Source organism: Anabrus simplex, chromosome 5, assembly GCF_040414725.1.
Source record: "Anabrus simplex isolate iqAnaSimp1 chromosome 5, ASM4041472v1, whole genome shotgun sequence".
In the NCBI taxonomy this organism is placed as follows: Eukaryota; Metazoa; Arthropoda; class Insecta; order Orthoptera; family Tettigoniidae; genus Anabrus; species Anabrus simplex.
Window position 1 is genome coordinate 307,269,230 of NC_090269.1, and position 22,006 is coordinate 307,291,235.

The following is a 22,006-nucleotide window of genomic DNA, read 5'->3' on the forward strand; positions in this document are numbered from 1 at the left end:
TTCTATACACATGATATGTCACTCCAAGAGCAGTATAACCAGGCAGCAAAGTGGATTTTCTGATGGCAACTCCAGAAGCAAGACACTGGATCAATGATCTTGACATTCAGTTGTAAGGAGCCTTTCCTTGTTTATTGTTTTCTTGTTATGTAAATGTGTATAATTTATTTCTGAACTCAACTTGATTGTATGGACCATACGCTAAATAAATAAAATCGTCTACATTTCTCTCTTCTCAGCCCAATGACGAGCTTATTGTTTCCCAGCTTCATCAGGAAGGTATGCAAGGCTTGTTGAGCTCATGTGATCTTCAGTGCATGTACAACATGTCTGGCATTGTTACTGTAAGGCAGAAATTAAACTAGTCAGGCTTTATCAGTCATTTCCAGTCTTCTGCTTTCTAGTCCTTGTAGCATTTAGCCAACCAATGTAGAGATGTTAGAAGTAGCCTAGTGTAAGATATCCTACTTCAGATATGCAAGGCATGCAGTTCTCTCCGTAGTGTATGTTCTGAAACTTGCACACGTGGCCAGTCATGTCCAGCAATTGCTGCCTCAAGCAGTTAGAGAACATTTTAACTGACTGCCATTGGTTTGATGTACACTGCATATCCTTGCACTGCCTACCATATGCTTGATCTTACTGTGTGGCAATAACATCAGTCACCTTCAGTACACTGTGTCCTTTTGACCATCCAAATCTAATCGTACCTTCCTGTCAGTCTAAGATATTTGCCTAGCTCCATCCTGCAAGATCCAGAGCACACACTCTTTGAACAAAAAGATAGCCACAGATGATCTGGGGGATGTATCTTATGACCTCCTTATCAGTTTGCTGGACTATGATACATAGAAGCTTCTGGCAATGACATATTAACCAGGAATAACTCCAGTGTGGTTATTTCATTTGTTCTGAGAGTACATTCCTCACTCATTTGGCATCCTTTTTAAATGACCTGTAATATGAGCATATTTAACCCTTTGGCACTCAGCCTATATGCAGGGGTTTGCTCGAAGACACTCAGACTAATTTGTCATTTTCCAAAACAAATTACAAAAGAAAAAAGAAAAAAAAATCAACATGTAAAGAGGTTTGTTTTTTTTTTTTTTTTTTCTATGGGCTTTACGTCGCACTGACACAGATAGGTCTTATGGCGACGATGGGATAGGGAAGGCCTAGGAGTTGGAAGGAAGTGGCCGTGGCCTTAATTAAGGTACAGCCTCAGCATTTGCATGGTGTGAAAATGGGAAACCACGGAAAACCATCTTCAGGGCTGCCGATAGTGGGATTCGAACCTACTATCTCCCGTAAAGAGTTTAACACACATTAAAATAAATCACACTAATACAGAAAACTATGAGCATTTCAGAAATTATTATACCTAGGACGTATTGTTATTGGTAAAGCCAAAAAAATTATTAAATTTTGAAAATAAATTTAAAAAATAATTTTTGATTTTCAATGACTGAAATATCAGACATTATTGCGTCTTCCTTCTTTACTCTTAGACGTGAAGAAAGAACATTTAATTCTGAATATTTGATATCAATATGATGTGTGTGCTGCAATTCATTCATGAAGCATGGCACATATTCACTCTACATGTAATGGTCATCAATGTCAGGTCCTCTTAGTCCGATGCACGGTGAGCAGCTGTGATTGATTTCTCACATAATGCGAATCACTTTCGGCAAAAGAAGGTCATTATTACAGTCTAAATCATCTGAAAATTCAAGGATATCGGCCTCATTCAGCCTCGCCATTATGATAAAAAGATGACGCAAGCACGTGCAACAATGGAGTTATGAAATGAAGTAAAATTATAGTTTGCGAAGTACAGCGAACACACGCTATACCAATGAAATGAAATATACTCTAAACTAAACTCATATCGAGATAAAATTGTTGTATTCATAAGCCAACCAAAACAGATCCACGCAATAACTTCAAATAACCACAACATAAACATTCATGGTCAACAGATTTAATTTGTCGAAAATAAAAATATTTTGTAAGGCTGGTGGATATATCTGTAGAGTAAAATGCAAATTCAATGCTTTAAGGTACTGTCACGATCAACTGTTACAATTTAATAGCCACGCAAATGACGAAAATCCCTAAAGAGGACAGAGCCGATGTATCAGCGCCGTGAGCTTTCTCGCCATAAACTCTCGCGCCGATAGATTGGCGCGCTGAGTGCGAAAGGGTTAATCAAATCTCCTCTCCTTTGGGTTTGAGAAAGTGTTCACTGCATGAAATTCAATGAATGCTTACCCAAGACTGAATGTTTTGCAGAAGAAAATTCTTCCATTGTTCAATTGGAGTGATAATGAAGTCAAGTAAGTACTTGTTTGGAATATCAATGGTTGTCTTGAATATGGTATGTCCAACCATTGTGCTGTTTCTCTCTGGGTTTCAGTGTGAAGCGAGATGAATCTTCATAGAGTTTTTATGAAGAGATACCCTTCCTGACATCAGTCTCATCACAGGAGTAAATGAGATGAAATGAAAGATATGACAAGATGACAGTAGGAAGGGAGAAGATGAAACCCAGTGCTGGCACATAGCTTACTCCTGTCAATTAGCACTAAGCGGCCTGCTCAAAGCTTATTCCCATCCGATGGATGAATCCTGAACAGAGTAATATGCACTCACTCCACATGAACACTGCAGAGAGGTTTGGAATTGAATCTGGCTTTTGGCACTCAATCTAGCAATTAGAAATTATATATCACCCCTCCTACCCTACCAGCCAACATCCTGATGTTGGATTTTTTTCGACCAATAGTACTCGGACCAGCTAACTATGGTGTCAGAACAGTATAGACTTGACACATTAATGGTGATGACCAGCAGGCTAGCTTTGAATATGGTATTTTCAACAATCAACCTTCAGTATTTTTAGTTAGAAAGCTAACAAATACTTCATCCACTGAGCCACAGGGAAGCCATATTTTGAGGCTTTTTAACCGACACTTCAAGCTAATGAATTATTCCTTTTGTACCCAAAACTATATTTTTTATCTGTCTCAGCATTGAACTCATTTGGTTCTTTTATTTTCAACACTGAAATACTGAAAGGGGCAATCTCAAGTATTTTCATTTCTTTAAAGTCATGTTTAAATTATTTTTTTAAACTCATATCCAACTTTGTCACATTAGAATTAATATGTTATCTAAGAGAGAAAAATCTGACTGGAAAAGGTAATCCTTTTTTCTACAGTCCCAATTAAATATTTGACTGATAATGTTTAAAACATTTGTTGGGTAAGTTGCATATTACAGCTTTCACAATACCATCGAGTCTCTTTCCTTGATCATTTTCTAGTTTCTTTTAAGAACTTTTCTGAGCAGACTTTGCACACTCTTGTAGGTCTTTGTCTCAGAGAATCAAGACACTAATGGCACTGTAGGAATGAGCGACAAAAACAAAGTGCACAGAAGTCGTGCTTACTATTCTTGAAAACTAGTATTTGTATTTTATTATATACATACATCATTATAGACCATTATGCTTTCAAGTGTTCGGTCTGCAAGCCTCTGAATTTACTAAATTTTGCCACAATCCTCTCTTTGCAACTAGCACCGTGACTTCATTTAGTTCTATATCGCTTATCTTTAAATCTGTAGAAACTGAGTCTAACCATTATCATCTTGGTCTCCCTCTACTTCTCTTACTCTCCATAACACAGTCCATTATTCTCCTAGGTAACCTATCCTCCTCCATTCACCTCACATGGTCCCAACACCGAAGCTGGATTATGCATATAGCTTCATCCATCGAGTTCATTCCTAACTTACCCTTTATCTCCTCATTCCGAGTACCCTCCTTCCATTTTTCCCACCTGTTTGTGCCAGCAGAAATTGTCACTACTTTCATGTCTGTTACTTCTAACTTATGAATAAGAGATACCGAGTCCACCCAGCTTTCACTCCCATAAAGCAAAGTTGGTCGAAAACAGACCGATGCAAGTTGGTCAAAAACAGACCAATGCAAAGTTGGTCAAAAACAGACCAATGCAAAGTTGGTCAAAAACAGACCAATGCAAAGTTGGTCAAAAACAGACCAATGCAAAGTTGGTCAAAAACAGACCAATGCAAAGTTGGTCAAAAACAGACCGATGCAAAGTTGGTCAAAAACAGACCGATGCAAAGTTGGTCAAAAACAGACCGATGCAAAGTTGGTCAAAAACAGACCGATGCAAAGACAGTGTCGTCCAGAAGCTGACTTCCTTCTTACAGGATACTGATGATCACAACTGCAAGCTCACTGCATTAGCTTTACTGCACCTTGATTCAATCTCACTATATTACCATCCTGGGAGAACACACATCCTAAATACTTCAAATTATCTACCTGTTCCAGCTTTGTATCACCAATCTGACATTAAATTCTTTTGAATTTCTTACCTACTGACATCAATTTAGTCTTCAAAAAGCTAATTTTCATACCATACTCATTGCACCTATTTTCAAGTTGCAAGATTTTTGACTGCAGGCTTTTGGCACAATCTGCCATTAAGACCAAGTCTTCAGCATAGGCCAGACTGCTTACTACATTTCCACCTGCCTGAATCCCTCCCTACCACTTTATGCCTCTCACCAGATGATCCACGTAAACTACAAACAACGAAGGTGAAAGATTACAGCCTTGTCTAACCTCTAAGTACCCTGAACCAAAAACTTTTACCATCAATTCTCACTGCAGCCCAATTGTCAACATAAATGCATTTGATTGATTTTAATTATCCCCCCTTTATCCCACAGTCACCCAGTATGGTGAACATCTGAATACCTGATGGCAAAAACCTTGTAACCCTCAAAATGCAAATTTTTCAGGAGAGAAGAAAAACAAATAAACAAGCAAATTGTTTGTGAATGCCTATTCTGCCATTAACAATTAATTTAAATGAGTTCGCTAGTTATTAATGCATAATAATTTTGGCAATGTGCAACTTGCAAATCAAGATATAAGAGATGATCTTTGGACATCAGTGCAAAAAGGTTGTAACTGTAATGGAAGTACTGGTAGCACATTTTTTGCAGGTTAGAATGTTTATTTTTTTTTGCTAGGGGCTTTACATTGCACCGACACAGATAGGTCTTATGGCGATGATGGGATAGGAAACACCTAGGAGTTGGAAGGAAGCGGCCATGGCCTTAAGGTACAGCCCCAGCATTTGACTGGTGTGAAAATGGGAAACCACGGAAAACCATTTTCAGGGCTGCCGATAGTGGGATTCGAACCTACTATCTCCCGGATGCAAGCTCACAGCCGCGCGCCTCTACGCGCATGGCCAACTCGCCCGGTGGTTAGAATATTTACACTGAAAATGAAAACCTACAACCTGTTTTCCAGTCATTGACCGGGTCAGGGATGTAATGAATGAAACATTCATAGGCTGTTATTACAATGAGGTCGCCACTTCCAAGGTGATTTATTAATGAGTGATAAATGCTATGAAATGATAATGGGGAGTGTTGCTGGAATGAAAGATGACAGGGAAAACCGCAGTACCTGGAGAAAAACCTGTCCCGCCTCCGCTTTGTTCAGCACAAATCTCACATGGAGTGACCGAGATTTGAACCATGGTATCCAGTGGTGAGGGGCCGACGCGCTGCTGTCTGAACCACGGAGGCTTCAATGTTTACACTACTGGAAATATTTATAGCTTTTAATATCATTTATTGTTTTTATTCTGTATAAAAATAATGAAACAAACCACACTTCTAATTTACATTACTCATTGTAAGAGCATCCCACTGTTTAACAGAATTCACTGAACACCAGCAATATTGTTGCGAGAATGTTTTGCAATTAAAAGAAATAAGTTTCATAATGATAGATCCGTATTGAACTGTGATTACAATAGAGTAAATTTATAAATTATTTTGGGTCCACCTTTTCAATACAAAATGTAAATAGTTTAAATTACATAGGGACTAGTTTCGACCTAATAATAGGTCATCATCAGCCTGAAGTAAATTAAAGCATAAATATCGAAGAAAAAATAAACAATGTAAACACAAGTACAGTCTTTTTAAAAGTACATACCATGTGGGATATTGAGCAGCAATATATTAAAAATAATAACTCTTCCAATTGACGAAGCACTGAGCAGAAGTCACGTCATTCACTTACAAATAAAGTTCAGTGCGCCGTACGGCATTAGAAGTCCAGTGTGCACTAAAAGATGTTATAAAGAAGAATTATCAGTTGAATGCTGGCTTCTTGAGTTTGCTGTTGTAAATTCAAAGAAGATACGTCATTTTTTAAGGTATTCATAGACGTCAAAACACATGGATGTTGGAAAGGCTCTTCAGTTTTTTGGAACTAGATAATTGTTGCGCGTGGAGGCTTAGGAGTCCAGAGAAGCGCTATATTATGTTAAAAAATACAGATCCATAAAAAGGTCCCGTGCGTCGTATAAAAATGACAAGTTGTGAAAGTGGAAATCGAAAAAAGGTTGGTTTTCAAGCGAAGATGATGTTCATTCAGAGATCAATTGAAATTAAAGTACCGTAACATTGTCTTCAAGATGTTTGAAAACTAGAAATAATTGTCGATGCGAAGTAAGATGCTAGAAGAAAGCTCTTCCGCTTCTGGAATCTTGAAGGACGATGGATGTTTCATGAGGTGGAATAACATACATGGAGTTAAATAAATGTGGATATAAATTCGCAGTTCAATGCGGACCATAAAATTGACTCTGAATAAATGACAGTAGGAAATAAATAAATTTGGTCAGGTGGTAGAAAATGTTTAAATAAAATATGTCATAAGGTAATTTACGCGTGTTGTGATAAGCTGAAGAGAGAAATGGTAGGCAAGGTTCAAAGGAAATCTTGAGGAGGTGAAGGGAGAAAAATAAAGGATGGAGAAGAAAAGTTTTGAATAAATGACAGTAAGGAAATAAACAATATTTGGTCTGGTGGAAGAAAATATTATGTCATAAGAGAATTGATGTGTGTTGTAATAAGCTGAAGAGAGAAAATGGTGGTAGGTGAGATGCAAGGAAAACTTGAGGAGGTGAAGGGAGAAAAATAAAGGAAGGAGAAGAAAAGGATTTTTTTTAAGGTGGGGCTGAAGGATGTGGGAATATGGAAGAATGATTAAGAAAAGTACTATAAATAGAATGAAAAATTGGACCTTTAATATTAGATTCTGATTGTCTGAAAAGTTGAATGAGCAGGTCAAAAAGAATGTTCGACTTTTCGGAAATGTCATTAAGATTGAAATTAGGATTAAAATATTGGTCTAGATTTATAAAGCAATTCTCTGTTATGTTAAGGAGGGGTCCTTTATTCATAATTTTGAGAATTACCATATCTTGTTTAATGGCAGTAAATTTATGATTATAATCATTCATGTGTTGACCAACTGCAGAAAATTTGTGTTTTTGGGCATTGACATGTTCCAAGTATCGTATTTTAAAGCTTCTTCCTGTTTGTCCAATATAAGAAGAATTGCAGCCGTTGCATTTGACCCTATATACACCACATTTTGAAAAACGATCAGTTCTATTAACAGATGAGTTGTGTAAGACTTTAGCGTTATTATTGTTGGTTCTGAAGGAGATTTTACCATGTTTTTTAAAAACGTTAGTGACCTTATAAATATCTTTATTGAAAGTAAAGGTAGAAAATAAAGAATTTTTTTTTTCTTTTTTCAAAGCAGTTATAGGACGATGATTGTATTTATTGATAATACCTTCAATGAAATTACTAGGTCGAAACTAGTCCCTATGTAATTTAAACTATTTACATTTTGTATTGAAAAGGTGGACCCAAAATAATATATTAATTTACTCTATTGTAATCTTTTTCAATGATGAATAAACATCACATTATAGACGTAATACTGTATAGGCTTTTGGGTTTTCTGCCGTTTCAACAAAATAAGGTGAAATTCTTTACGTTTTGCAGAGAAATGTGCTCCGAGTCATCAGAAGAAATCTTGACTGTCCACGAGAAAGGCTTCTTAAACAATGACTCTTTAAATTTAGAAGTTATAATAGAAGTGGAAATGGTACGTTCATTCACCACCAGATGGCTCCCAGGACGTGGCACAGCGCTAGCGTTCGAAGCGGAAGCTGACCAAACCATCAGAATCAGTCTAAGAAGTTCACATAACATGTGTACGTAACATACGACATTGACACAAGCTTGGAATGAATCAACGTACGAATTTGGAAAACGCCGAGACAAAATAACAATAGTGACAGGGACAGGGACGGGAACTACCTACGTAAATTCTTAATGGCTGGCAACCAGGTATTAATTGATAACCTGTGTCTCTGTTGAAATTGTTACGATTTCTATGTATTTCCACATCTTCCTGTATAATCCTGGACCTGTAGTGTCTAGTGTGGATAAGAGCTCGAGTGTCTTGGAACATGACATCATAACCCGACGATAGAGCATGCTCAACTATTGCTGATTTGTCTGGTTGATTGAGATGAATATTACCTTCATGTTCCTTGATAGAGGTACCAATGGACCGGCATGTTTAGCCGATGTATACCTTATCACAAGTACAGGGAATTTCATATACCCCAGGATGTAAATGTGGGGCAATTTGTCCTTTGTTTTACTCAGACTGTGAGCAATTTTAGTGGCGGTGCCAAACATGGTTTTTATCATGTGTTTGCGGAGGACCTTGGCAATTTGATCTGTGGTGTTGTGAATGTAAGGCAAGTAGGCAGTTCCCTTCACTTCTTCCTTCTGTGAGCTTTGCTTGGTCGTTTCTCTGGGATGCAGGGCTCCATGATCTGCAAATCGCTGTAACCATTACCCTTGAATGCGACTTTGAGCATGTCTATCTCCACCTGGATATTTGATGGCTCACAAATTCGTCACTTCACTTTGTTTTTAGGTTATCATAAAAACCTCGATACTTTTCAGGAATGTATCAACACATGCCTAGCAGATTAGCTTTATTTTTTGCAGATACAGCAATGGCTCTTCATACAGGGTAGTATTTTGGGGCCTGTTCTTTTCTTGATCTATGTGAATGATCTTCCTCACAATCAAGTAGAAACAGCAGTTCTGTATGCTGATGATACAAACATAATTATTAATAATCCTGACTCTACGTCTATAGAAACTACAGCAAATGCAGTCCTGTCTAGGTTAGAATCATGGTTCAGGAAAAACAAACTAACATTGAACTTTAAAAAGACCCAATACATGGAATTCAAGGCATCTAACTACCATGACAAAACTGCAAAAAAACACAACCTTACATTAAATGCAAATGCAATTGAAAATGCGTTGACCACAAAATTTTTAGGTGTCCATATAGATGAAAAATTAAGATGGGATTGTCATATTAAAAAAATAGGGAAGTCTCTGAGTTCTGTTTGTTTTGCCTTAAGGATTTTGTCTAATAGTTGTAGTGAAGAATATGTTAGAACTCCTATACTGTTAGCATATTTCAAAATATGTAATTGTACAGTCTATGGAAGCTAAATAAATGAATGAATGATTGAATGAATGAATACAGTCTGGGTAGTCTATCCAAGCTTATTATAACAGGTGGAACCGAGATGTTGGCTTTACCTCTAGAAAGTAACGCTAAGTTTGCGTAGTACGAAGGTTGTAGGTAGTTATGGCTCTTACGACATTGAAGTACTGTTGGAAAGTGAGGATATCTTCATCCAAATGTAGTCAGTTATTTTGCAATTTGGATCTTTGTGGATTTGTTTTTCAATAGCACTCATGTCAGTGAAATCATCCTGCTGCATGTAGCAAACCAAAAACGAGTTGCTTGGTCTTGCAGTTGCTATTACCTGGACCCATTCAGATGGTTCATACACAAGTTGGTTCTTCTTGTTTCTCTCAATTAATGCAAAATCTTGATCACAAGGCAAAAAGCTGTGGCCCATGATTAGAAATTTTTGCTCCAGAGATGTGAAGTACTTCACGTTCAGTAGATACTGGTACAAAAGAATAGTTTTCCAGTTATTATTCTGCCCTGTACATCAATCTGACCACACCACTAAAGTTCTTTCTTCACTGGATTTTAGTACTGAAAATTCAGAGTTTCTGGGTGAGGTACTGGTCATCCTCCCCTGTTGTATCCCCCAACCCAATGTCTCGTGCTCCAAGACACTGCCCTTCAGACGGAAGAGGTGGGATCCCTTGCTGAGTCCGAGGGAAAAACCAACCCTGGAGGGTAAGCAGATTAAGAAGAAGAAATTCAGAGGTTGTGTACTTCAGGAGGCAAGAGGTTATTTCTGCTGGTCCTCGTCAGGCTACATTTTCAGTCCATACTCATTTCCACACCTTATTGTCTCTAACATTATGTATTGCTTGATTGTTAGTTGACAGTTGACCTTTATAGAATATTGCAGAATGGTTAAGAGTAGGAGAGTACAGTACCTGCTGGAGGTCTGTGCATGACAATGTAGGTTTTGTTTGTTGTAGCCTTTTCAGTATCCTTCTGCAGCATTGAATAAGCTGCTTCCACCTGCAAATGGTGCAGTTTGCTCTCTTTCTTTCAGTTTCATTTTCACTGTTAACAGTCTGAAGGAACAGTCTATCACAATACCCACACAAGTCCAAACATGGTACTCCAAAGCATAAATTATATTCTCCCCTGAAAATATCTCTGTACGCTCTTTCACTGCATTGTACTGTAGGATTCTCTTCTCTAAAGAGTTGGTAAAGCTTAGCAATATTCAAATTGGAACTCAGGCAGAGCTTTTCATTCTTATGTCTCGAGTAATGGCTTTCTTGTCTTTATAGCTTCTTAACATGTTTTCTTATCAAATCTTTTACATTGTTCTGTCTTCGAAGAAAATGCCACATTTTATCTTCTCTTGGAGCATTTGCACACATCTAGCAGTAATTCTATATATCGTGCAAAAGGTATTTTGGCATACCTGAATTTGTTCAGCATTTTTTCTTAAAAAGTACTTAAATGTGCAGTGTCTGCATGAAATGGCCTCATAGGTCTCCCTGCGTTTGATATCTGCAATTGCAATGCATGACTAAGCTAAATGTCGTGTTTGTGCATTGTAGTCTAAATTGTAGAATTCTTCGAACAGCATTCTGTTGTCCTCCAAACTCAGTGTTCTATATTGGTATTTATTGTACATTTACAGGTAGCAATCTGTAAAGAGAGCAAGACATTTATATGCTTATACAGTATATATAATACATTTTATAATAAAAGCTCTGATTACACATTAAAATTTAAAACATATGACTCTCCTATGAAACTTGTTGACTTTCTTCCATTGGCTTATGTTTTTCCACTTACCTGTTGAGCACAGATTTTCCCCAGGCACTGATTTGTTATTGTGGGCCAAATATGGTTGCCCCGAATTCCGCTTGTATTTCTTTTCATTCTTCTTCCATTTACTATATTTAATTTTGCATTTTCGTCCCCTAGGACTTAGCGACACAAGCGTTCCTCCTCCATTGATACGTTTCTGCACCCGCAAGACACGTGGCAAAATTTAAATAAAAGAAAAAAAGGCCCTTAATGTACATGTTTGCCAACATAACTTCCTACATGCCTCACTAACCGCATACATAGTTTATGCATGGAAAACCAGAATTCTAGAAAAGTGAGGGTTACAATGTTTTGGATGGCAGGTATTCATCTTTTCCCTCAGTACCCTGTCATGCTTTCTCTAGATCTATGAAACAAACAATTGTCTATTCCTCTTGTAGCATTTTTCAGTTACCTGGCACATACTGAAAATCTGATATTGAAAGCCCCTCTGTGGTCTGAAACCACACTGGTTTTCATCCAACTTCCTCTCAACCACTGATCACACCCTCCCTTCCAAGATGCCAGTGAATACTTTGCCTGGTATCTAATCAATGAGATACCTCGATAGTTGTTGAAAATCCTTCCTGTTCCCTTGCTTATAGATAGGTGCAATTACTGCTTTTGTCCAATCTGAAGGTACCTTACAAACAATCCATGCTAATATTCTAAGAAGCCATTTCATCCCTGCCTTCCCACTATACTTCACAATTTCAGGTCTAATTTCATCTATTCCTGCTGCTTTATGACAATGGAGTTCGTTTACCATCCTTTCCACTTCCTCAAGCATAATTGCTACTCCTCCCCATGAGCTCCGTTGCTTGTGACACCACCATGTAGATTTCCATTTACGTTTAGAATATTTTCAAAATATTCACTCCACCTGTCCAGTGATTCCGTGGGATTTATTATGAGTTCACCTGAACTACCCAAAACACTTCATTTCCTTTTTCCCCTCACTTCCTAAGATTCCTTATTACTGTCCAGAAAGGTTTCCCTGCTGCTTGACCTAGCCTACCCCAGACTCTGTCCTTCCCTTTTTAACACCCGTCAAGTACACTTGACAATCTCCTATCTCTTCCTCGTTATCTCCTCTTACCTATATATCACTTACTCCTAGCACATCCAGATGCATCCTCTTTGCTGACTCAGCCAGTTCTACTTTCTTCCATAAGCCCCATTAATACCGATAGGGCCCCATCGAATTCCATTTTGTTCGCCAAGTTGCTTCCAAGGAGTCCCTCGCCTGTCAAATGGGAGTGGAACTCCATTACTCCCATAGGTCCGAGGCTTGCTCGGTAAATTAAAGAAGCAGGATGCTACCCTACTTACACATAATCCAAGTGAGGATCTCTTCTCTAACGGGTTATGGACCACTGGTGGATTGTATAGCCCTAGCCACCTGAGAACAAGGAGGGCAATGACTCAGAATGTGTCCGAGATGCCCACTCCCATACCATAGCACCTGGTATCCCGAATGAGGACCACTTACTAGGCCACTCAGCCGCTGGCCATGATTCACGAACTAGGACTTGACTAGAGTAACGCACACCATGAACCATTTATATTTTGTTATTTTTTAAATAAGTTACGTTCTTCAATTTGTTGAAACAAATTTATACACAACCTTAAAAGGAAACATATGACAACAGAATGGTAACTGAAAATGAAATAACGTTACCAAAAATGGAATTTAAAAAATGTATTCTATCTGGCAAGGATCAGTGGTCCTCAGAGCAGTATAAGGAAGTGTGTTGCAGCATACATGAGATCTATGTAAATTCTTCTCTTTCTACATTTAAGCCCTACATCTTTCAACATTAATAGAGTTTGTTCTACCTTTTTACCAATGCTATATACAGAATAAAGCAGTATGAGGATACTGTTTAACTGCTACCCCAGGGTCCAGGTTTTATAAAATTTAACAGCATTGTCACTTACAGACCATGAATAGAAAGCTTAAGAGTAACTACAATGATTTTGACTTATACTCACGCAGCTACAAGTAAAAGTGAGAGGAAGTCGAAGGTTAGATTTGCAGCTGCCGTAACCCCATGAACAACTTGTTCTACTGCTAGTCGAGCTCTCACAGATGCTAGGAACTTGCTCCATTCAGTTGATCCATCTACACTGCAACATCATTTAAAATTATAAAATCACACCAAACAATCTTCATGACATTCAATGAATTTGTCATTAAGACAGTTCTAAATGTAAATGATTTATGTACATGTACCTGAAATATTTTTTCATGTTAGTTTATAGAGGAAAAAGTTCATTTCAAGTTTCCTTGCTGAATTATACACTTTAAGACATTTATTAATCTCTTCTCTTGGTCCTAGTGATACTAGATAAATAATCAAAATTATAATATATCTCAGTTTCTTTGTTTCTGTAATAATTCTCACCATAACCATGTGTTTTACCAGTAATCACAATAGGATCTTCAATAGAAGTTGAATTATTTCAATAAGACATGAAACATATGGCAACAGTTCTGTAGAATTTCTTCTTATGATCATTATTATTCTTTATTACCGTTGTAAATTTTAGTCCCAAATAATTGAGCACAGAGCATATTCAATGAATGCAAGTCAGGCCACTACATAGTTATCAGTCCCTGAAATCAAAAGTCTTCAGTCAGTAGTATGTAAAGGTAGTTATAATATCTAGGTAGAGGAGATGACAAACAACTGGCAAATTATTGAAATTTACCTAGGATTATAATGACAGTTATAAAAAGACTCAAAAGTTAAAAGCTAGAAAAGCAGCTGGGATTGATAAGGTTTCTGGGGATATACTAAAGGCAACGGGTTGGGATATAACGGCATATTTGACATACTGGTACTTATTTGATTACAGTTTTCAAGAAGGAGTGATACCAAATGAAGGAGAGATGCAATCATAGTCCCATGTACAAGGCAGAGAGTGATAAAGTGGATAATTACAAACTGGTCAGCTTGACATAATTGTAAGGTCTGAGAAAACATTCTTTCTGATTATATTAGACATTTGCAAAATTACTAACTGGTTTGGAAAAAAGCAGTTTGGGTAGGATGTGTTATTCCAGTAAGGCTCAACTTGTAGAATTCCAGCAAGATATACCAGAAATTTCTGATTCAGGAGATTAAATGGACTGTATGACTATTGATCTATCCAAGGCTTTTGATAGGATATATCATGGGAGACTACTAACAAAAATGAGAGCTATTGGACTAGAGAAGAGTGAATAAGTGACTAAATTTCTAGAACTGAGAATTAGGATAGGTGAAGAGTTATCTCATCTTGTAATGATTAAGAGAGAAAGTCGCAAAGAGCAGTATTTTTGAACCTGTATGTTTTATTATATATATAATATAAATGATATGAGTTAGAGAACTGGAATCTCAGATAAGGCTTTTTGCAGATTATTATATACTGTATAGAACAGTAAATATGTTACAGGATTGTGCGAGACTACAAAATGTCCTAGGCAATGTTGTGAGATGGATGACAGACAATGGTATGATTGTAAACTGGATGCAAAGTCAGGTTGTAAGCTTGATCATGCAGAAAAGTCCTCTCAGTTTTAGTTATCGTGTCGATGGTATGAAAGTACCCCAAGGGGATCACTGAAGTACCTAGATGTTAATATAAGGTATGAACTACACTGGGGTAATCATTAACAAGCTTGATAAAGATTTTTAAGAAATAAAGCAGTTTTTGTTCTTAGGCCACGAACATTGATAATAAATGGTTAATTCATTCTCAGACATCAAATATTAGTAGAAGATTATAAATATTAGAAAAAAAGAAGCAAATATTTACACACAAATAATTAAATAATTTCAAAGAATAAACTTAAATGGAGCTTTTATCTTCAGATTATGATCTTTCCTGCTTTTAAAAGTTGGAATATAAGAAAGCAAACTGGATCAAATATTTATTTATAGGGTGAAGAGTAAGGTATAAGAATAATTGGTCGAAGGAACTGGTCAATAAATTTTGAAGTTCTTTGAAAAAAATTAAGAAAAGGCTATGTGAATGACTGGCAGGTATCTGCCACCGCCCCTAAATGGAGATTGAAGCAAGCTGGAGAACACCTCTTGTGCCCTCTCTTAACAAATCAGTCAACATGAAAAAATGTTTAACTGCATTTCTCATAAACTTACGCACTCAATGATTGGATATGTTCAATTGCATGGAAACACAAAATTAATATCAATTGTTTGACATGTTCCATTTAAATGGAAATTCTAAGTTCCCATGGAGGGAAGTTCCATTTAACTTATTTTGTGACTACATCCTTTGAAATTACAATTTCTTTCATTTTATATTTTATCTTAACCTTTATAAGGATACAGAGAAGTCTAGAGATATGCTTTGCAGGGATGCAGTTTGTTTTACACACATTCACCATGATCTTACCTGCAGATCCCACTTCTTAGATAAAAAAAATGTTATTAATTGAAATCTTAGGACATATCTTTAATACATTAAAGACTGAGCAGATGAAGCTAGATGTTACACACTGTGGACTGAGCCTTTTACTGAGTTTTCACATCTTTATACAAATGTAACTACTTATGGTCACAAACCTATTTTGGATTTAGCAACATCTGAGCAATGCATGCATACCTTCTTTTTCAAGATTGGAGCAAAACCACTAACTGTTATAAATAAATTTAAAAACCCTTTTCTTTACTTTCATTTTTAAAAAATTTTCATGATGCATATTAAAAACATTAATTACACAGTCACATACACCATGATACATTTATGAAACTCAACATACATACTAATCATTGAGAAATGAGAAAAATCAAATTGTGAAAATTTGCTCTAGTCGCCGGCCGCGCGAGACCATGCGGCTATGAAACCGCCTCTGTAGAACCAAATTAGTATCGTACTAGAATTATGTTCTGATGATTTACCGCTACGTGGCATTTTTTAATGAACTACAAGCACTGCACAATGTGTTCCAGCACTCTGCTAATGTTTGTAATATGTTAAAGCGGATATATGAGCACTTGAACTCAGCGCCGTACAGCGTGCGTCACTCGTCCTCCAAGGAACATTACAAATGACGTACGGTGCACGTCGCTCGTCTTCAAAGTGTTAACATTATTATTAATAGCAGAAATTGTTAATTTTAGGATCAATAACTTAAAAGATCAGAGAGGGCTTAACTATGACACCAATGAGAAGATACAATTGAGTAGTAGTCATTAAGAGCTTATTTGCCTTTACATTTAAATCTAACTGGAATATTAATTTTCTAAATATGTAATGATACTGACTTACTCTTCACTCTCCTCCTGTTCATCTTCTAACATTAGCTCACCATTTGCTGATCTGCGTTTCATGCCTTGGTAATGTAAGGAGCATGGACTCACGCTAAAATTAAAAGAAAAAGACATGAAAATGAGCACTGTAGTAAGAATTTACTTTCAATCCACGTGAACCCTGAAACAAAGAGAGTGAACTGCAGACTTCCATCTATAAATATGAACTTGCCAGACATGGTTAATTCCCCTGAACAATTCACCTACAGTATTCCCGGCCTGTCATACGAGGTGACAAAGGGATAAAAGCCTTCATGCTTTCAACCCTGGAGCATGGATTGGCAATTGTAGGGTGTAGCCCAGTCTAGCATTGCTTTCTCTTGTGCCAGTCTCCATATGACCTACCTTGGTCAATTCTATCTCTTCCAACCCTGACGGTAATCGGTTTACAAGCTGTAGATAGACTTATTTTTATACCCTTCTTTTAATTTTCCTTTAATTCATATATTCTTTGATCCACAGACTGAATAGCAAGTCTGAACAGGAATATCTTTTGAACTAGTGCATCATGTTGTAGAAAATAGTACTGTAATGAAACAACAAATGCTGATGATGGTATTTTTAGAAAAAATACCATTATTGCTCTAGGTTTAACATCATACAAACTCTTAGAGGTCTTACGGCAATAATAGGATAAGAAAGCTACATCCCCAGTATTTGGGTGTGAAAATGGGAAACCATGGGAAAAAAATCTTCAGAGCTGCTGACAGTGAATTTGGAAACCACTAACTTCCAAATTCAATGTAACAACTACATGCCACTAACCACATAGGCAACTTGCTTGGTAGCTTGAAATTGATGATGATTGTTGTTTAAAGGGGCCTAAACAGCTAGGTCATCGGCCCCTAATGGTACGAGGTGTAACGAAATGCAAATTGAAACTTCAAAATGTATCTACCGACTAGAATCTAAAATGAATGGTGATGAGAAAATGATTATAAAACAAGAACAATCAGTGGATCCAATTCACAATGTCTTTGATCATTCGGATGATGCTCATTATCTAAAGGGGTCCAAAATCCAGGTCACTGGCCCCTCACAATGGTACTAATCACTAGTAAAGCAGAACCATGGTATTCCTCCTACACTGGTACTAATCACAGGTAATGTAGATCCATTGTATGTCACGCACAATGGCACCACTTGCAGTTAAAACAAACCCATGGTGTTTCGCACATAGTGGTACAACTCACAGGCCACGTATACTCATGACGTCGCTCACACAGTGGTACTAATCGTAGGCAATGCAGACCCATGGTGTATCACACATTATGGTAACACCCACAGGCAACACAAGTCTATGGTGTTCCTCACATAATGGTACTACTCTCAGGCAAAGCAGACCAACTGTTTTCCTCAAATAGTGGTACTAATCATGGGGGCCAGCCAAACTTGTGGTGTTTCTCACATAGTAGTATTAACCACAGGCAACATAAACCCATGGTGTTTCTCATAAAGAGCTTCTACTCATAGGTAACACAGACCCATTCTGAACACAGTGGAACCGACCAGTGGAATACTCATGATGACCTCTATCATACGCAACACTCAGACAAATAGGTTCCTCACATAATGGTACAGCTCCTACATAATGTAGACCCACGATTTTCTTCGCATGGTGGTACTAGTCTCAAGTAACGCCGACCCATGGTGTTTCGCACGTAACGATACTAATCACAATTATTTTAATGGTTCTAATTTCATCATCCCTTGGTAGTCCCTTTTAATTGCCTCTTATGACAGGCAGGGGATACCGTGGATGTAGTCTTCGTCTGTGTCCTGCACCCACAGAAGGGGGGTAGAGAGAGAGAAGAAAGTAATCCAATACTTCGAGAAATGAAGTACCAGATAAAGAAAGACAAGGACCATGAAGAACATGAAAATGTAAGACTCCCTAGGCCTTGAATGCTCTAATACCGTCAGGGTCAGAAAAGAACAAGAGTTGACCAAGGGACGTCAGACAGGATAGATGAAAGTGAGGAGCCTGACAAGTGGAAGTAATGCCAGCCAGGACTCAGCTAAGGGCCCCGTAGTTGCCAAACCACGTTCAAGTTGAGAGCCCTGGGGCCCCTTTTAGTCTCCTTTTACGACAGGCAGAGGATACCGTGGGTGTATTCTCCATCTGCACCCCCCGCCCACTGGGGGTTAGCTTGAAAGTATCCATGGTTTCAATAGCTTACGGAAAAAAAGAGTAGCACGACTCATTTCCACACAAACACCCCTTTCCATTAGCTGGCTCCTTGACACACATGCAGCTACTAGAGCAAACGTAGCCCCTTTCTCAACTGCTAATATCTTTAACGAAGCTGTGAAACAATTTCCAAGAGCACTTAATGTTTGTCATTTTAATATCCAGTTGTTGCTGTCCTGGATGAAGTGCGTAGTCTGTTCCATACAATTCTTATGCCCAAGATATGGTTGGCCAGCAAGTGTCCTAGCTCAGCTGTTGACATGGATACGTACATCCTTCTAAGAAATGACTGCGAAGGAAAATTAATTGGAGGGGTGTTAGCTTATGATGCCAGATACCTCAACCCTCTAGTAATTAGCAATTCACCTTCACAGTATGACCCATGCCAGAGTATTTGTGAAGATAACCATGCAAATGCTTGCTGGGAGTGGTTTACAAGCCACCAAAAATAAGGTATTTAACTGACCCTGAGACAGAAATACTGAACCTTCTACCAGACTATGAGACTTAAAAAAAAATTTCTTTGACAGTACTGCAGTTTCTATTCAACAGTCTCAATACTTGAGAAGCATGTAACAATATTTTACCCCGCAAACTAACCCACAACCCTAATAACAGTTGCACTCTCCTTGATCTGATAATAACAAACATTTCATGAAAAGTACTGTAAGATGAATGAATATCAACCCTGGGACTATCTAGGCATGACAGTATCTGTCCAACCACTTACAATGTCCAAAACCAAAGAAACATTATCATTCAGGGACCTCAAACTTCTGTGCTGTAGATAGAGATAAATTGTGTGAACAGCTAAGCGACGCAGCTACGATCGACACTCCCCTCTGTACATGGGATAGGGATTCAGAACTTCTAAATCATTGATTATTAAATTCATAACTTAATGGCTAAACTATATGCTGCTCATAGATGGTACAAATACTACCCAACTGAAGTTAACCACCAGACTTATAAAATGCTACAGAATAAAATTACCTATAAAATGCCCATAACTTGATTAGACCCAACTTACAACCTGTGACTGTGTAAAAATCTATGAAATGTTTTGGCATTGATAACCAGAAATCTAACTAAATGTTAGTGTAGACTAACTGAATGACCATTTTGTCTCCTTGCCAATGGGAATTAATTTTGTCACCGAAGAGTAATTAATTTACATGACAATGCATCATCTCCACACAGGGATAAATTTTACTTCTTCCATGTCATGCTACAAGAAGTGAAGGACTCGATAAAACACATTAGACCAGGACTAGGGGCACAGATGATATAAGTAAAAAATGTTAATGAAAATTCTTCATCACATTTATCCATTGGTGTATCTTTAGTTACTCACTGAAACAGGGAACTTAACCTGAAACATGGAAAAATGTCAGTTTGTCCACTTTTATGACAGTAAATGTAATGACAATTTAAATTTCCAAAATTCATCTATTGACCAGAATTCAAAACTTGAAGAATGAATGATAAATATGAATTAAAAATAATCAGCAGATCCAACTCACAATACTGAAAGTTAAAAATAATTCCAAAATCAATCCAGACTAGAATTTGAAAAGACTAACAATTATGAACTTAAAGCAATCGGTGGGTCCAACCCACAATGCCTCACCTTCCCAGAAATTAACATAAAACAATGGTATATATTGACCAATGGGCTGCTTGCAAAGCACAATCCTGAATCTATGATTCTTGTTGTCTAAAGGGGTCCAAAATCCAGGTCAACAGCCCCTCATAATGGTACTTATTGCTAGTAAAGTAGAACCATTGTCACATAGCGGTACTAATCACAGGGATTCTTATTATGCCGTGGTGTTCCTCACATAATAGTAATAATTACAAGCAACTTAAGCCCATGGTGTTCCATGGGTACTATAAACCTATAGTGATCCACCCACATCCTACTAATCACAAACCTATTGTGTACCTCACATAGTGGTACTACTCGCAAGTTAAGTCAACCCATGGTGTTCCTCGTGTGATGGTACTTATCACAAGTAACCTGATGGTTCTAATTCAATCATCCCTTGGTTGCCCCTTTTAGTCACAGGGGATATCGTGGGTATGTTTTTCATCTGCATCCCCCACCGACAGCGTGTCAGGGAGTGAAAAAAGAAAGGGCACTTCAAAAAATGAAGTACTGGACAAAGAAAGGCAAGGGCTACGAAGGGCATGAAAATGAAAGACTCCCTAGGCCTCGAATGTTCTAACACCATCGGGGTCAGAAAAGAACTAGAGTTGACCAAGGGATGTCGAACAAGATAGATGAAAGTGAGGAACCTGGCACAAGTGGAAGCAATGCCAGGGCTCAGCTAAAGGTCCCGTTGTCGCCAACTCGCGCTCCCAAGTTGAGAGCCCCTGAGGCTCCTTTAGTCACCTCTTACGACAGGCAGGGGGTACTGTGGGTGTATTTTTCATCGTCATCCCCCACCTACAGGAGGTACATCCAAATTAAATAGTTGGAATTTCTCTGCAAGTGTACTCCTATTTCAGCAGCCACTGGCAGCAAGTACGGTAATTAATAGCAGCAATTTGTGTATGGGTGACATGGGTGTACAACAGGGATCTATATTAGGCTCCCTATTTTCACTTTGTATTTAAATGGCATAGCTTTTTGATTAAAACACCAAATAACACAAATTTATATATATAGTAAACATGAAAACCTACACTCAAGAACACTACACCTAAATGAAGAGTTTATGACCATAGACATATGGGCCAAAAATCATGAATTGAAACTGAACCCATCAAAATCCAAGGCAGTAATTATTGGTTACCCTAAATTACTTTGCTAACTCAATTGAACTGCATTATCATAGCTGACCAAATATGCTCCAAGTATGGTCCTCTCTGTTTTAATTCCTGTACAAAATTTTGGATTGATATCTGATGAACATTTGTCCTGGTCCGATCACTCTGCATCCGTGTGTAGAAAAATATAAGGAAGACTAAATCACCTCAGTAAATTTAAATTAACTTTCACTTTCAAACTAAAGACCACTGTTGTTGAAACACTTTTGATTACCTCATTTTAATGATTGCAATATAGTTTATAATAGCCTAGGAGTAAAATGGGGAGGGAAATTATAGTGTGTTCAGATTGCTTGTGTGAAATAATCTGTGGGCTTCATTACGGTGACCATGTTAAACCGTCGTACCGGCAACTCAAGTTACTTTGCTTGCAAGAGC

The 22,006-nt window shown here is 37.7% G+C and overlaps 1 protein-coding gene across 2 annotated transcripts in view; it reads right to left on the reverse strand.

The window, feature by feature from the left end:
* Positions 1-22,006, reverse strand: part of LOC136874024 (uncharacterized) — a 204,397-nt gene that overhangs the window by 136,764 nt on the left and 45,627 nt on the right. For both annotated transcript variants that reach the window (XM_067147507.2, XM_067147506.2), the window contains exons 4-5: positions 16,565-16,657; positions 13,277-13,411 (exon numbers count right to left, since the gene is read on the reverse strand). In XM_067147507.2, coding sequence (XP_067003608.2) covers positions 13,277-13,411; positions 16,565-16,657 — 228 coding nt within the window. The remainder of the gene's footprint in view (positions 1-13,276; positions 13,412-16,564; positions 16,658-22,006) is intronic.